Here is a 19007-nt window from a genome sequence, read left to right as displayed (position 1 = left end):
ATCAATTTTTAAAATGGAATACACTTTCCCCAATGATAAGCTAGAAATAAAGATTGCCTTATTACTAATTAGTAATAAATAATCCTCACACACAAACACCCCTTAACTTTTTTTGACCCTTCAATTTCTTGGTCAGGTATTTAATAACATGGAAACTAATATCTAAAAATATGCCATAAGTATCTGATAGATTCACCTATTTCATAGATAAAATTCCATATTGTTAGGTTTTTTAAAGCCTACACTTACATATAGAGAGAAATTTTTACCATCCTTTATAAAAAATTTTTGTGACCCAAAATTGGTATCCAACATAAAAGATATCATAAGCAAAGAACGCAGGTCTGTATCATTTACCAGGTCCATTTTTCCCCCCATAATAAAAGCCATATAAAAAAAAAACCTTACATATAGAGAGAAATTTTTACCAACCTTTATAAACTGACAATTCAATATCAAAATTATTTTTCTCTACCAGTTGCCTGAAAAAAATAACAATCATAATTTATTTGAAGGTATAACCTACCTTGATCTCCAGCATTTAAAAAAAATCAAGACAGTTCCCTATGTACAAATATATGATACTACTGCCATCTTCTGGTACAACACAATTTCCCAATTCTGTATAGTATTTCTATAAATGAGAATCCTCCAAATATGAAATAACTAGTTTATATTACTGAAAGCAGAATTGATAATCAGCTAAATGGCTAAAATGCAGTTCAAATAGAATTCTAGCAATAATTAATTTTTATCAGTGTGTGAGATAAGTTCTCTCAATAATACTTAACACTTAGTGCTTTACTATATTTGAGGCATAGAATCAAGTGCTTTCTAAGCAAAATAAAAATTACTTTAATAACTATATGAGGTAGAGTTCTGATTCTCATTTTACAGATGCAGAAACTCAGAATAGAAGAGGTCCAGTAATTTGCCCAAGGTTACATAGCTAGTAAATGGCGGAGGATCTGAATTTAGGAGCTTATTGATTCCAATGACTTTGCTTTTATTATTATATTGTAATATCCCCTGTAATGTCAAATAGTAGACAATAAGTCTGTTAACTCATTTAGAATGATAAGATTTAATTTAGTGGAGTGGAACAATAATATTACAATCAGTGCGAAGATCAGAAGAGTCACACAAATCAAAAAGACATAAATCAAAGAACTAAAAGAAACCTTAAAGGTCACATAATTTATTTTTCCATATGATACAGAACTTTATCCTCTAAAAATCCAAATGGGTTTGCCTCTAATTGTTTTATAAATATCATATGATTTGTAGATTTTATACAATCAAAAAGTTTAGGTGCTATGCATTTAGTGTTTAAATTAAAATTAACTTTGCTTTGACATATTTAAAAATATTAATAAACATTAGTTGGAAACTACTACTCCTAGTAAACATATTTGACAATTTATATTTAGAGATGTTTTATTAACACAAAGGGATATGGTACTATGTTGTGCTATACTATTTATATATACTGATTTCTTAAAAGTCATAAAGCAACTCAGTTGATGTTTTTGTTAATTACAGATAGGGCAGTGAAATAAACTGCTAAAAAACAAAAACAAAAAACTACCTATGACGTGACCAATCCATTTTGAAACTATAACAATAAGAACTTTATATATATGCAAAATAACAAAATGAGCAATTTAATTATGTTTTGGTGCCTTTATAAATCAAACGAATCACATCTAATTTCTGAAATTTCTTGAATAACTGAAGTGACAAACAGCTATAAATAACAATATAAAATAAATGACAAAATAAAATGCTAAGATAATGTGGAATTATACTGATGAGTAAATTAATCACTTTGAAAAATATAGTAACATGTAGAAAAGTAAAGGAGAAATCCTGTCAACTGTTACTTGAACCATTTTGGTGAATTTTTGGTTCATACAGTTTTATAATTGTATCAATTTACTATGAGCAATTTTAAGCGAATCATGTGATCATAGTTTCATATTCTTCACAATCAATTTTACCCAAATCTCAAAGAGATGTTACTATTGAATATGTAAGTTTAACTTTTGATTTAATTTCCTAGTAAATATTATAAATAGACTAGAATCCATATGTTCAATAATATAATATATACTATAGTAGGTCCTTTACATTTCCATATAAATTTTGGAATCAGCTTGTCAATCTCTACCGAAAAATAAAAAAATAAAAAGCCTGCTGGGGTTTTGATTGGAATTGGGTTGACCCCAAATCAATAAGATCTCAGAAAAATAGTCAATATAAAATCAATTGTAATACTTCTGCATTTGAGCAACAAACAAATGTAATGTTTTAAAAATAACATACAAAATGTTTAGGAATAAATTTAATAAAATGTGTAGGAAATATCTACAATAAAACAATATAGAGAAATTACATGAGATCTAAATAACTGCAGAGATATACTCATGGATTGTGAGGACTCAATACTGTTAAGCTGTGATACAGCCCAATATAAAGTTAATTCGATCCCAATCAAAATCCCAGTAGGCTTTTATTCTTTTTCCTTTTTTACTTTAAGAAACCTACAAGCTGATTCATAAACTTATATGAAAATGCAAAGAACCTAGAACACTGAAAACAACCTTGAAAATGAAAAAAAAAATTTGGAGGACTTATATAATTTAAGAAGTTTCTATAAAACTACAATAATCAAGAATGTAATACTGGTATAAAGATAGAAATATTACAATGCAACAAAATAAAGTCCAGAAGTAGACCCCAAAAACATGACTTTTTGACAAAGGGATCAACATAATTTAATGAGGAATAAATACAGATGCTGCTCAACTTATGATGGAGTTATGTCCCAATAAACTCATTGTAAATAAAAAATACTGTAAATTGAAAATGAATTTAATAACATGATAAACCCACTATGAAGTCAAAAATGATAAGTCGAACCATTGTAAGGAAGTTGGAGACCATCTGTAATTTTTCCGACAAATGTTACTGGAATATTTGGATGTCCATATGGAAAAAAAAATGAACCTTAACCCCTGCCTCACACAATACTCAAAAATTAATTCAAAATGGATCACAGGCCTACGCATAAAAGCTAAAACTATAAAACTTCTAGAAGAGAACAAGAAAATCCTAATGACCCTGGTTAAGCAAAGACTGCTTGCATAATAGGTACTAAGCATAAAGAAAAAACAAGTGGATTTCACCAACATTTAAATTTCTACCCTTCAAAAGACATCACTAAGAAAATGAGGCTTGGCACCATAGCTCATGCCTGTAATCCCAGTGCTTTGGGAGACCCAAGCAGGAGGACTGCCTGAGGCCAGGAGTTTTAGGTCAGCCTGGATAACATAGCAAGACCCTGTCTCTACAAAAAAAGTCAAAGAGGCCTGGCAAGATGGCTCACACCTGTAATCCCAGCACTTTGGGAGGCAGAGGCAGGTGGATTGCCTGAGCTCAGGAGTTCGAGGCCAGCCTGGGCAACACGGTGAAACCTCGTCTCTATTAAAATACAAAAAAATTAGCCAGGCATGGCAGCATGCACCTGTAGTCCCAGCTACTCAGGAGGCTAAGGCAGGAGAATTGCTAGAACCCGGGAGGCGGAGGTTGCAGTGAGCCAAGATTGCGCCACTGCACTCCAGCCTGGGCGACAGAGCGAGACTCTGTCTAAAAAAAAAAAAAGTAAAAGAAAAATTAGCCAGGCATGACAGCTTGAGCTTGTAGTCCCAGCTACTTGGGAGGCTGAGGTGGGAGGATCACCTAAGCCTGAAAGTTCAAGGGCACAGTGAGCTATGACTCTGCATAGGCAAGAGAGAAAGATCCTGTGAGGGAAGGTGAGGGAAAGAAGGGAGAGACAGGGAGGAAGGGCGGGGAGGTGTATTAGTCTGTTTTCACACTGCCGAAAAGACATACTCAAGACTTGGAAGAAAAATAGGTTTAATGGACTCACAGTTCCTCATAGCTAGGGAGGCCTCACAATCATGGCAGATGGCAAAAGGCACTTCTTACTTGGTGGCAGTAAGAGAGAATGAGAGGGGAGCGAAAGCAGAAGCCCCTTTTAAAGCCATCAGATCTCATGAGACTTATTCACTACCATGAGAACAGTATGGGGGAAACCACCCCCATGATTCAATTATCTCCCACCAGGTCCCTCCCACAACACATGGGAATTAGGGAAGTAAAATTCAAGATGAGATTTGGGTGGGGACACAGAGCCAAACCATATCAGGAGGGGAGAGGAGGGAACTGGAGGGCAGGTGAGGGGAGGGGAGAAAAATTCAGACTAGATAAGTATCTTCTAACCCACTAAGATAAAAGGTGAGTGTTTAGGGTTCATAATGTCTTAGATTCTGTTTTTCCTTAGGTAATTCTATAGAATTTAGACTTCTACAAATTTGGTAACACTAAAATGTGCAAAATTTTTACAGTCACAACCTGGAGGATATCTTCCTAATACAGAAAAGATACAAAACTGGTAACCTGAGTAAAAGGTTTGCTGACACAGAATTACCACCAGTTTCTAAAAAACCCAGCTCTTTGAAGAGGAAGACAGTTTATCTGTCTGCATACTTATCCAAAGCCAGCCTATGTATACTACGATGAAGCTGTTTCAAATCAAGTTACCTAAGCAAAGCTTATTACAATCAGTCCTTATTTTACCTCATCTGCTCTTGCAAATAAATTACAACACAATTAGTAAGACATACGCAGAAACAAAGGGTTGTTACTATGTAACTTTATCTTACTTAACATATCTAAGTTTCAGAAGACACATAAAAACAATTCTTATTTCATATAGTTACTCCCAATCAGTTTTATGTACTAATGTTCTCCATCGTATCTGATTTTACTCTAGTGTACTACACAAAATATAAAATATGAATAACTGAACCAACAGACTCCATTGTTTCTCTAATATGTGTAGAAAGTATTTCTGTCAATTTTAATAACAGTATATTGATAATTTAACCTAAGATTTTTTTAAAATGCATATATACTCCAGCCTATAATTTCCTTAATAAAATAGTTTTTTATGATATCTGATCTCTCATTATATACTTCTCTAAATAAACTTCGGATTGCCATTCATATTTGCATGCAAATAGCACCTACATACAATGAGATAATATTTGTAGCATCTATGTAAAAATTCCTGAACCACTGGGAGCCTGATTCTCATAAATTAACTGAATAAAGTACACCAATAATTATGAAGCCATCTGGTAAATAGCAATATTGTAAATAAAATTTATTTATAAACACTAGAGGGTGCTCTAATTCAACAGTGCTTGCTATCTGGCTGTGATATTTAAAGTAATTTTCTCCTTGATTAAAAACAACATCTTCAGCAATGACAATTTTTGCTACTGTGCTAATACATACAAATAATTTAAGAGCCAAAATTCCATTCTTCCAGAACATGTAACAAAACAATTTGTCAAGATAGGCAATATTAAAAAAATGCAAATTGTGACATGAAAAATTCAAAATGTCGGGGGAGAAGGAGTTAATGTGCACAGGTTTTGGTTTGTTTGTTTGCTTCTTTTCTCTTTTTTGGTGATTGAAGTTACATTAGTATCAGTTTCTGGTCTTTTTTTTTTTTTTTTTTTTGAGACAGAGTCTCGCTCTGTCGCCAGGCTGGAGTGCAGTGGCACTATCTCGGCTTACTGCAGCCCCTGCCTCCTGGGTTCAAGCAATTATCCTGCCTCACCCTCTTGAGTAGCTGGGACTACAGGCGTGCACTGCCACGCTCGGCTAATTTTTTTGTATTTTTAGTAGAGACGGGGTTTCACCATGTTGGCCAGAATGGTGTTGATCTCCTGACCTAGTGATCCACCCACCTTGGCCTCCCAAAGTGCTGGGAGTACAGGCGTGAGCCACCATGCCCGGCCATATCAGTTTTAAATAACTTATTAGAACTATACGATTTTTAATGAACCTAATGGTAACCACAAAGCAAAAACCTATAAGAGATACACTAAAAGCAAAAAGCAATGAATTAAAACATACTACCAGGGAAAATCATTTAATCGCAAAGGAAAATAGAAAAAAAGGAAGAGAGGAGTTATAAAATAACTAGAAAACAAATAACAAAATGGCTACAGTAAGCCCTTACCTATCAATAATAATACTGAATATAAATTGACTAAATTCTCCAATTAAAAGACATCATAATTAAAAGACATGGCTGACTGGATTAAAAAACAAGACCCACCTATATGTTGCCTACAAGAAACTCACTTCACCTATAAAGATACAGACAAAAAATGAACAAATGGAAAAAGATATTTTATGTAAATGAAAACCAAAAAAGAGCATGCATAGCAATGCTTGTATCAGATAAAACAGACTTTAAGTCAAAAACCATAAAAAGAAACAAAGAAGGTCATCATATAATGATAAAGGAGTCAATTTAGCAAGAGAATATAATAATAGTAAATATGTATATACCCATTGCAGTATTACCCAAATATAAAGCAAATATGATTAGATCTAAAGGAAGAGGCAAACTGTAATACAATAATAGTATTTCAACACCCCACTTGCAACAACAGACAGATCATCCAAGGAGAAAATCTACAAAGAAGTATTGGAGTCTATACTGTAGACCAAATGGACCTAATAGACATTTATAGAATATTTCAGTCAGCTGCTGCAGATTATATATTTTCCTCATCAGCACATAAAACATTATCCAGGATAGACCATATGTTAGGTCACAAAACAAGTCTCAACAAATTCAAAAAAGCTGAAATCATTTCAAGTATCTTTTTCTGACTATAAAAAAAAAACCTAAAAGTCAATAACAAGAGGACCTTTGGAAAACTATACAAATACATGGAAATAACATTCTCCTGAATAACAAATGGGTCAATGGAGAAATTAAGAAGAAAATTTAAAAATGTCTTGAAACAAATGAAAATACAAACACAACATATCAGAATATGGGATACAGCAAAAGTGGTATTAAAAGGAAAGTTTATAGCAATAAACGCCTACATCAAAAAGAAAGATTTCAAATAAACAACCTAACTATGCAACTTAACTCAAAAATCAAGAGCAAAACAAATCCAAAATTAGTAGAAGAAAAGAAATAAGGATCAGACTGGGCGCAGTGGCTTACACTTATAACCCCAGCACTTTGGGAGGCCAAGGTGGGAGGATCGTTTGAGCCCAGGAGTTCGAGACCAGCCTAGGCAACATACAGAGACCTCCATCTCTACAAAAAATAAAAACAAATTAGCCTGCTGTGGTGGTGCATGTCTGTAGTCCCAGTTATGTGGGAGGCTGAGGGAAAAGGATCACTTGAGCCCAGGAGTTCCAGACTAGCCTGAGCAACAGAGCAAGACCCAATCTCAAAAAAAAAAAAAAAAAAAAAGAAAAAGAAATTGAGACTAAAAAATATATAAAACATCAACAAAGCAAACTGTTAGTTTTTTGAAAAGATAAAATTGATAAACCTGTAGTTAGACTAAGAAAAAAGATTAAGAGCCCAAATAAATAAAATCAGGGATAAAAAAGGAAACATTTCAACTGATACCACAGAAATACAAAAACTCATTAGAGAATATTGTGAACAAGCACATGCCGAAAAAATTGGAAAATCTAGAAGAAACATATAAAATCCTGGACACATACAACGTACCATCATTGAACCAGAAAGAAATAGAAAATCTAAACAGACCAATAATGAGTAACAAGATCAAAACAGTGGTAAAAAATCTCCCATCAAAGAAAAGCTCAGGACCTGATGGATTCACTACTGAATTCTGCCAAACATTTAAAGAACTAATACCAAGTCTACTCAAACTATTTCAAAAAAACTGAAGGAGGGAATACTTCCAAATTCATCTATGAGGCTAGCATTACCCTGATCACAAAACCAGACAAGGCCACCACACACACACATAAAAAATCTAAAGGCCAATATCTTTGATGAACATAAATGCAGAAATCCTCCACAAAATACTAGCAAACTGAATTCCACAGCATATTAAAAAAAGACCATTCCATCATGATCAAGTGGGATTCATCCCAGATATGCAATAATGGTTCAATACATGCAAATCAATAAACATGATACACGATCAACAGAATCAAGGACAAAATCCATATGATAATTTCAATAGATGCTGAAAAAGCATTCAGTAAAATTCAGCATCCCTTCATGATAAAAACTCTCAACAAACTGGATTAGAAGGAACATACATCAACATGATAAAGGCCATACATAACAAACCCACAGCTAATATCATACTTAATGCGGAACAACTGAAAGACTTTCCACTAAGTTCTAGAACAAGATAAGAATGTTCACTCTCATCACTTCTATCCAACATAGTACTGGAATTCCGAGCCAGAGCAATTAGGCAAGAGAAAGAAATAAAGCATGTCCAAATTGGAAAGGAAGAAGTCAAATTATCTTTGTGTGCAGACAACATGATCTTACATTTAAAAAAACCTAAAGAGTCCACCAAAAAATTCTTAGAACTGATAAACAAATTCAGTAAAATTTTAGGATATAAAATCAACATACAGAAATCAGTAGCATTTTTATCCAACAGTTATCAATCTGAAAAAGGCATCAAGAAAGCAATCTCACTTGCAATACCTACCAAAGGAAAAAATAATCTAGGAATAAATTTTGCCAAAGTGGAAGATCTCTACAGGAAAAACTACACAAAGCTGATGAAATAAATTGAAGAAGACACAAAAAATGGGAAGACATCCCATGCTCATGGATTGCATGAAATAACATTGCTAAAATGTCCATACTACCCAAAGAAGTATATTTATTGATCTATACATATGCAATCTCTATCAAAATTCCAATGGCACTTTTCATATAAATAGAACAATCAACCCTAAAATTTCTATGGAACCACAAAAGACCCAGAATAGCTAAAGCAACCCTGAGCAAGAAGAACAAAGCTGGAAGCATCACACTATTTGATTTCAAATTATACTACATAGCTACAGTAATCAAAACAGCATGGTATAGGGATAAAAACAGACACATAGACCAATAGAACAAATAGAAAACTCAGAAATAAATCCAAGCACTTACAGCCAACTCATTTCCAACAAAGGTGCCAAGAATATACATTGGGAAAGGACACTCTGTTTAATAATCATGCTGGGAAAACTGGATATCCATATGCAGAAGAATGAAACTAGATCCCCATCTTTCACCATATCCCAAAATCAAATCAAAATGGATTAAAGACTTAAATCTAAGACCTGAAACTGTGAAACTACTAAACGGAAACACTGGGGAAACATTCCAGGACATTATTCTGGGCAGAAATTTTTTAGATAAAACCTCAAAAGTCATAGGCAACAAAAGCAAAAATAGATAAATGAAATTACATCAAGCTAAAAAGCTTCTGCATAGCAAAGGAAACAATGTTTAAGGTGAAGAGACAACGTACAGAATGAGAGAAAATATTTGCAATTCATCCATCTGACAAGCAATTAATAACCAGAAGATATAAGGAATTTGAAACAACTCAATAGCAAAAAAAAAAAAAAAAAAATCTAATTATAAAATGGGCAAATCATCTGAATAGACATTTCACAAAAGAAGACAACAGGTATATGAAAAAATGCTCAAAATCACTAATCATCAAAGAACGCAAATCAAAACTACGAGATATCATCTCACCTCAGTTAGCTTATAAAAAAGACCAAAAAATAACAAATGCTGGCAAGGATGTGGAGGAAGGGAACTAACTACTCATACACTACTGGTGGGAATGCAAAATAGTACAGTCATTATAGAAAACAGTACAGAGGTTGCTCAAAAAATTAAAAATAAAACTACCATATGATCCAGCAATCCCACATCTAGCTACATATCCAGAAAAAAGGAAATCAGTATACTGAAGAGTTATCTGCACTCCCGTGTCTATTGCAGCAGTATTCACAATAGCCAAGGTATGGAATCAAGATGTGTCCATCAACAGATTAATGGAAAAGGAAAATGTACATATACCCAATAAAATGTTATTCAGCTATGAAAAAAATGAAATCTTATTATTTGTAACAACACGGATGGAACTGGAAGTTATTGTTAAGTGAAATATGCCAGGCACAGAAAGACAAACATCACATATTCTCATTCACACGTGGGAGCAAAACGAGTGGATGTCAAGGAGGTAGAGGGTAGACCAGAGGCTGGGTAGGGAAAGTGTTTGGGAGGAGAATGAAGAGAAGTTGGTTAAGGAATATAAAAATACAGTTAGATAGAAGATATAAGTTCTAGTATTTGATAGTATAGTAGGGAAATTATTGTTAACAATTTATTGCATATTTCAAAATATCTAGAAAAAAATAGTAATGTACCCAACACAAAGAAAAGACAAATGTCTCAGGTGATGGATATCCCAGTTACCCTGATTTAATCATTAAACACTGTACACAGGTATCAAAATATCACATGTACCCCAAAAATATGTACAAATAATATATATCAATAAAAAAAAGAAACTGTTGTAACTAGAATCAAAGAAAAGCATCTTGTGCCAGTGTTTGAATTTATTCCTACAATATTCATAAGCTCAATTACAAATCTTTGAAATTTTGAAAATTGTTGTAATTGTATATATTGCCATTTTTCAATCCAAAAAAAGTTCCCTATAGTGTGTTTCTAATAGATAGCAACAGATAATCACAAATAACAAAGTTTCATGGCTAACAACATATGCCATTATATATTTCAAGAAAGTAGCTACTGACTGACCCACTATTTATTTCTAATAAAATATTTTACCTTTAAAAATGATTACAGAGAAAATAAAACAAATTATAAGTATTTCTAAAATTCACATACCCAAAGTGAACCAATGTCTCTCAAATTCCTCTGTCTTACAAACGTCCGTACTCACTCACTGCTCACTCACATACAATTCACTCCCCAAGGCAGTACCTGGTTTACACTTCTCATTCCTTTCCCTAATGTTACCAGGAGGCCTAACAGAAAATTATGACGCTGGGATAGCCAGTTATGGGGAAAGTTTTAGGCCTTCGTGGCAAGTATCAAACTGAACCACTAGCAAGATTGTCTTTTGGAGCTCCAACATAATCCTAACGACGATCTTAGTTTCCACTAATATTGATAGTGTTTGCCTATAAATCTGAAAAGCATACAGCCTACATAAAGTGAAGACTGGGTATAAATGCATAATTTTACTTACAAACACCAACTTTTGCCTCTTAATACAATGTTTCAAAAAAAGTACAAATTGTGAGACTAGTATTCTATTCAAATAATGGTTTAAGATGAATACCTGCTTTCCATGATTTCTGAATCCTGTTGCAATTTAATAGTCTCTGTTGTAATTTCCACTTTCCGTACACTTCCAAAGAAATCAGTTATCAGTACATTTTTAGGATCCCTCTGAAAAAGATCAGTGCGATGTCCAGGAGTAGACACACACAGACTTTTGGGACACACCTGAAACTGAAAAAATATATAATAATAAATGCATGCATCCACACACATACAACATTTATTAAATCCAATGACATAATACACTAAACTATAGTGTATTTTTAAAACTCTCCCAACCTAAAGAAGCTATGTGTTCTAAAGAGCTTAAAGTTTCATTCCTATCATAATGCTCGGAATTTTAAGAAAACTATACAGACATCAGGACAGTAATAAAAAGGTAGCTGGCCACTGTGGGAAAAGGCATACTCACTTTCTTGAATTATATGCTTCAAAGTGTACTGTGAACCCTTAACTCTAAGAAGTCATACTCAACACGATGAAAACAGAATTGCTCTTTTTATTTGTCTGTATCCATCACAGTGCAGTGCTCTACTAGTGTGGTTTTCAAACGTTTTGCAATCATGCCTCTTGATTCAAACTTTAAATTCAAATAAAGTAGTACATGGAGCCCCAATATGTAAAAAACATTTAAGTGGAGTTGCTCTGGATTTTAGAATACTGAAGCACAGCCTCTCTACTGCGTATCCTCTTGCTCTCTGTTGTACTCCTATGTAGCATTTTATATATCAAAGCACTTTCTTAGTTTATATACGAAAGTAAGCCCAAGCTACCTCCACAAATACTCCAGTGCTCCAAAGAATACAGTCTGAAAAACCACAACTTCACTGCAAAACAGACATCACAGTAATTTTTCTGTTAATCTTATCACTGATACTCCACATCAGTGAATTACCAAGGACAGACATATATTCACTCACTCAGCAAAGCATAAAAAGCGTCTATCACATAGAATTCAGACTGTTACTTTCCACAGAGGATACAAAGATTGATAAGACATGATGCTGCCCTCAAGGATTTAAGTCTAGTTACAGAAGAATAAACAAAACAAGGTAGAAAAAAATGATAAGTCCCACTTCAGAAAAGGATAAACTTCTTAGTAGTTTGAGGATGGGAAAAAAACAGAGAGTGAAATTCAAGCAATTTTTTTTTCCTTGAAGGAAAACAAGGACTTACTGCTGGGAAATAAGAGCATTCCTAACAAAAGAACAGTTGCAGAGATGTGCAAAGCAAATGATTTAGTTTGGCTGAAGCACAAGACATATGAGGAAAAATATTATAGGCCTGCCAGGAAGGGTCCAGGCGCACAGCACCTGTCCACCTGTAGAGATAAGACTGTCTGCATTGGCAATCACCAATATGAAGGCAGAAAGGTGGAGAAGGGTAGAGCAGCTACAATTTATAAAACACAGTGTTCCAAGCACTGTGCTAAGCAGTTTGCAGATATTCTCATTTAAACCTACCAATAACTCTGAGGTATACAAAAGTTGTATCTCCACTTCAAACTAAGGCTCAAAGAGATTAAGTAATTTACCTAATACCACACTGCCAGCAATCCTTGTCGTCCCTATTCAGGAAAGCAGTACAAGGAAACACAAAAAAGAACTCAGGATACAAATTAAAAAGGAAAAAAAAGTAAAATGCCAAACAGGAATAACAGATAGAAGATTGGAGAAAAAAATGACAGATAAAATAAAATAAGCAGAGATAAAGTTGAAGTCCCAAGAATACTGAAGATCTCTTGGGTATTCCTGTATGAACAACTTGATGGGCTTTCTTAGGTACCAGAAGAAGAAAACATTTAAGAGTATAGCCAAATGGGCCCGGGAAACACTGAATAATATTATCTTATTCTTTGCTGCCAAAATAAACATGCTTCCCCTTATTAGGAAGTCACTCCTTTCTTTAAGAATTTTTATCATATCAATCTGATTTCCTTAGCTCACGTAACACAATGACCCACAGGTCCCATATTACTCAGTTTAATTTTCAATAATCTCCTTCAATTACAGAATGTCCACACTCTGGCCAGGCCATTATCAAAGATAAGAATCATCTATTATTCCAACTTCTGTGTATCTGCACATATTCTATTTCCTTAGTGTATGCTGTACCTCTCTTCCTTCAAACCATCCTTCCTTCAAGCCATTATCAAAGAAAAGAATCATCTATTATTCCAACTTCCATGTGTCTGCAGGTATTTTATTTCCCTAGAGTATGCTATATTTCTTCTCTTCCTTCAAACCTGTACTTACTTTTCCAAGAAAAAGTTATTACTAATCTCACTATATTTAAAGGAACCATACAAATGTGCATTGTTATCATGTCCTTTCATTCATTTAGTAGATATTCAATGAGCATCTACAAATAAACCAGGTACTGTAATTAAGTTCTGTGGAGTGTAAGATGAATATAACATGGTCCTTACACCTCGTATTCAAGAAGCTCAAAGCCTTGAGGAAACATCACAAATATAAACAATTACAGTGCAATACTAAAAGTATACTAAAGGTACATGGCAAGAGTTATGTGTTCACAAAGGAAAAAAATTACCTGGAGGATCCAGACATTTCACATAACAAGTAATGCTTTATAAATGTGCTCTTCAACTGTTACCAATGACACTACAAGTTTTTAAGGGGCTAACACCAGGTCTTCAAATTTTGCTACTCCTAAAGCAACTAACATACTACTGTGAATACAGCTGATACTCAACAAACTTTACTACACACATATACTCTAATAGAAAATAGGTATTATTATACAACTGAGCTAGAGATAGGTTAAGTCACTGCCCCGGTAAACTGCCAGAAAATGAATCATTCTTACTGAATAAGATTACAATAGTCATCATTAAATTTTAAAAATAAAGGTGGTAGGGTAAGATGAGATATTAGTGAGGAATGTTTATTAAAAACTAAATAGCAATTATGAGCAATAAAAAAATTAGTTTCCTTAATCTTTCCTGTATAATCAATAGAAGTATTTTTTAAACAATCATTAGATATTCAATGTGCAAGGTACATATATTTAAACTTTTGAGATAGCATGTCATGCCTTAAATTATAAAATGTACAATCCAAAAATGAGAACTTTCAAACTGAAGTAATTGGAACTTAGGTGACTATAATTTTTTTTACAGTTAAAGTAGCATTATCACAAATTTTAATATTCAAATTCATATCAAGATTTAATAAACATCAACATACATAATCTTCAGAATGAAGTTAGAAAGTAGTTGATATGGTTTGGCTATGTCCCCACCCAAATCTCATCTTGAATTACAGCTCCCATAATTCCCACATGTTATGGGAGGGACTTGGTAGGAGGTAACTGAATCATGGGGGCAAATCTTTCCCATGCTGTTCTCATGACTGAGTAAGTCTCACAAGATCTGATGGTTTTATAGCAGACAGTTCCCCTGCACATGCTCTCTTGCCTGCCACCATGTAAGACGTGCCCTTACACCTCCTTTGCCTTCCACAATGATTGTGAGGCCTCTCCAGCCATGTGGAACTATAAGCCCATTAAACCTCTTTTTTGTTATTTTTGTTTGTTTGTTTGTATTGAGACAGAGTCTCACTCTGTCACCCAGGCTGGAGTGCAGTGGCGCAATCTCAGCTCACTGCAACCTCTGCCTCCCAGGTTCAAGTGATGCTTCTCCTTCTGCCTCCCGAGTAGCTGGGATTACAGGCATGTGCCACTATGCCCAGCTAATTTTTGTACTTTTAGTAGAGACGGGGTTTCACCATGTTGGCCAGGCTGGTCTAGAACTCCTGACCCCAAGTAATCCGCCCACCTCGACCTCCCAAAGTGCTGGGATTACAGGCATGAGCCACTGTGCACAGCCTAAATCTCTCTCTTTTTTTTTAAATAAATTACCCAGTCTCAGGTATTTCTTCATAGAAGTATGAAAATCGACAAATACAGTAAATCGGTACCAGCAGAGTGGGTCACTGCTATTAAGATATCTGAAAATGTGGAAGTAACTTTGGTACTGGGTAACAGGCAGATTTTGGAACAGTATGGAGGGCTCAGAAGAAAACAGGAAGATGTGAAAAAGTTTGGAGCTTCTTAGAGACTTGTTGAATGGTTTTAACCAAAAAGTCCAGGCTGAGGTGGTCTCAGATGGAGATGAGTAACTACTGGGAATTGGAGCAAAGGTGATTCTTGCTATGCTTTAGCAAAGAGACTGGCAGTATTTTGCCCCTGCCCTAGAGATGTGTGGAACTTCGAAATTGAGGGAGATGATTTAGGGTATCTGGTGGAAGAAATTTCTAAGCAGCAAAGCGTTCGAGAGGAGACCTGGGTGCTGTTAAAATCATTCAAGTTTATGTATTCACGAAGATATGGTTTGGAATTGGACCTTATATTGAAAAGGGAAGCAGACCATAAAGTTCAGAAAATTTGCATCCTGACAATGCAATAAAAAATAAAACCCCATTTTCTGAGCAGAAATTCAAGCCTGCTGCAGAAATTTACATAAGTAATGAGGAGCCAAATGTTAATTGCCAAGACAATGGGGAAAATGTCTCCAGGGCATGTCAGAGACCTCCACAGCAGCCCCTCCCATCACAGGCCCTGAGGCCTAAAAGGATAAAATGATTTTGTGGGCTGGGCCCAGGACCCCCTGCACTATGCAGTCTAGGGACTTGATGTACTGTGTCCCAGCCACTCCAGTTGTGGCTAAAATGGGCCAAAGTACATCTTGGCCCATAGCTTCAGAGGGTGTAAGCTCCAAGCCTTGGCAGCTTACACGTGGTGTTAAGCCTGAAGGTGCACAGAAGTCAAGAACTGAGGTTTAAGAAACTCCACCTAGATTTCAGAGGATGTATGGAAATGCCTAGATGTCCAGGCAGAAGTTTGCTGCAGGGGCAGGCCCTCATGGAGAACCTCTGCTAGGGCAGTGCAGAAGGAAAATGTGGGGTTGGAGCCCCCACACAGAGTCCCCAGTTGGGTACTGCCTAGTGGAGCTGTGAGAAGAGGGCCACCATCCTCCAGATACCAGAATGGTAGATCCACTGACAGCTTCCACTGTGTACCTGGAAAAGTCACAGACTCTCAACGCCAGCCCATAAAAGCAAACAGGAGGGGGGCTGTACCCTGCAAAGCCACAAGGGCAAAGCTGCCCAAGGCCATGGGTGCCCACCTCTTGCATATGTGACCTGGATGTGAGACATGGAGTCAAAGGAGTTCATTTTGGAACTTTAAGGTTTAATGACTGCCCTATTGGATTTCTACATGGGGCCTGTAGTGCCTTCGTTTTGGCCAATTTCTCCCAAGTGGAACAGGTGTATTTACCCAATGCCTGTACCCCCATTGTATCTAGGGAGTAACTAACTTGCTTTTGATTTTGCAGGATCATAGGCAGAAGGGACTTGTCCTGTATCAGATGAGACTATGGACTGTGGACTTTGAGATAACGATGAAATGGGTTAAGACTTTGGGGGACTGTTGGGAAGGCACGATTGGTTTTGAAATCTGAGAATATGAGCTTTGGGAGGGGCCAGAGGCAGAATGATATAATTTGGCTGTGTCCTCACTCAAATCTCATCTTGAATTGTAGCTTCCATAATTCCCACATGTCATGGGAGGGACTCGGTGAGAGGTAATTTAATCATGCGGGGCAGTTACCTGCATGCTATTCTCATGACAGTGAGTGAGTTCTCATGAGATCTGATGGTTGTATAAAGTGCAATTCCCCTGCACACGCTCTCTTGCCTGCCGCCATGTAAGATGTGCCTTTGCTCCTCCTTCACCTTCTGCCATGATTATGAAGCCTCCTCAGCCATGTGGAACTGTGAGTCCATTAACTTTCTTTTACTTTATAAATTACCCAGGCCCAGGTATTTCTTCATAGCAGTATGAAAATGAACTAATACAGTAGTTCTATCAAATTTCACAGCCCATAGCAGTGGGCTTCAGAATCTTAGAGTAAAACCCCCTTAATAAATGAGAATTTACCTAAAAGATTTATATATGATTAAAGAGATCAATGCAAAGCTGCTTGGCTGAAGTGCTAGAGGACAGAGCCCTGTCTACTCAGTCTTGCCTTCATTCTAAGTCCCATGAAAGCAGGAACAGCATGTGCCTCTTTCATTAGGAACAGCCTGTGCTTGGCGCTTAGCAAACACTCAAGAAATGTTTGTGAAAGAATAAACAGACTATAAATTAATGGAGAAAAGAATGAAAGTCATTGACACATAGTAAATTATCCAGTCTAGAATTGTTGGTTCAAGCTTTTTGTTATGCCTACTTTCAACAGCAACTTCAAAGTAGATTTAATTAAAAGAATCAGCACAAAAAAATTCAGGAAAAAAAATCTAAATTAAATTCAACAAGCCTTGTCAAATGACTATACTATAAATTGTAGGGCCCACAAAAAATACATAAGAAAAGGTCTCTCTTTTCCAGGAGTTTCCCATTCAGTGAGAAAGACTTACATTCAATTAGTAAGGTCAATAAAAGACTGTGGCAAATGTTACTAAGGAGAAATAAAGGTCTATGGAGGCTCTGAAAAAAAACAAGAAATTCCCACAGGGAAGAATTCAGGGAGACTTCCTGAAGGAGATACAATCTGAAGTGGCCCCTGAAGAATATGTATAATTTCAAAAGTTGAATCTAAAAAAAGTACATTTCTGGTAAGGAAAAGAAAATGAGTAAATAAAGGAAAACATCAGGCCTCTTGTAGTAGAAAGACACAGAAATACTAATATACAGGTAAAAGGTAGATATCAAACAGTTTTAAAAGCTATAATTCAAGACATAAAACAAGATCCTCTAGGAGTACAGGGCATAATACACTTCTTTTCACATTAAGGTTAGCATACCTATGTGCTATAATCAAATCAAGTGAATACTTACAAGGTCATTCATATTAGTTTGACTAGCTGGGTTAATTTCTTCCAAAAATTCCAAGACATAAAATGTGTATCTATCCATAAGATGGACTCCAATTGCAGGATCAGGTTGATGCTATGAAAAGGGGAAAAAAAAGTATTTCTGACAGTATCATTATAACAAAATGTTTTAAATGTAATCAAAATTTCCTTCTAATGTATCAGTCTAAGAAAGAACAGATACATTCATAAAGCATTTAATTGGTTTCAGAAATAGCTGCACATTCCAAAGACACAGTTTACAAATGGGGAAAATGCACATACCGAGAGTGAATCTTCTCCCACTTGACTACTAGCTAGAGCCATTATGTTAGGAGAATAAAATCGCTCATACATGGATGCTCCTTGGCAAGTATCAATAATAAACAGTAGCTCATTGTAGCTGAAAGAAAAATGATAACATCTTTGACAAGGATCATGCTGTAAATCATACACTAATATTTCTACAATACTTTCATAAGATGTTTAAATCATATCTTAGTCATTTCATTAGCTAAAAGTTTTCAACAGAATTCCCAACAGAAATTTGACCTTAGAAAAGTTAAAGGTATAAATTTGTCCAAGGAAACCACAGCGAGTATTGCTTGTGCCCAAGGTGGCTGCCCTAGCTCTTTTCCCTCTCCCTTGTCTGTGCCATATAATTCAGAATCTAAACGAATATTCAACAAGCACTTATCTGGCACCCATGCTGTCCTAGAAATTGAGCTAAGTTCAGAAAAAGAAGTATGACTTAGTAACTATACTCAAAGAGCATAAACTCTAAGTGGAAGACAGACAAACATACAACTAAATTGGAATGTGATGAGTACTACAAATATATATTGAGTGCCTACAGT

At 35.4% G+C, this 19007-nt stretch overlaps 1 protein-coding gene across 9 annotated transcripts in view; it reads right to left on the bottom strand.

Moving 5' to 3' along the window:
- The window catches only part of PIGK (phosphatidylinositol glycan anchor biosynthesis class K), a 183585-nt gene that overhangs the window by 105805 nt on the left and 58773 nt on the right, over positions 1-19007 (bottom strand). For all 9 annotated transcript variants that reach the window (XR_009213708.1, XR_009213710.1, XR_009213709.1 and 6 more), the window contains exons 7-9: positions 18436-18553; positions 18137-18247; positions 11271-11443 (exon numbers count right to left, since the gene is read on the bottom strand). Coding sequence is in view for 1 of the 9 variants with exons in the window: in XM_032155550.2 (XP_032011441.1) it covers positions 11271-11443; positions 18137-18247; positions 18436-18553 (402 nt within the window). In the remaining 8 variants the exon portion in view is untranslated. The remainder of the gene's footprint in view (positions 1-11270; positions 11444-18136; positions 18248-18435; positions 18554-19007) is intronic.

Source organism: Hylobates moloch, unplaced genomic scaffold (assembly GCF_009828535.3).
Source record: "Hylobates moloch isolate HMO894 unplaced genomic scaffold, HMol_V3 SCAFFOLD_5, whole genome shotgun sequence".
In the NCBI taxonomy this organism is placed as follows: Eukaryota; Metazoa; Chordata; class Mammalia; order Primates; family Hylobatidae; genus Hylobates; species Hylobates moloch.
Note: the sequence above shows the minus strand (reverse complement) of the source record. Positions and strands in the feature narration are given on the sequence as shown.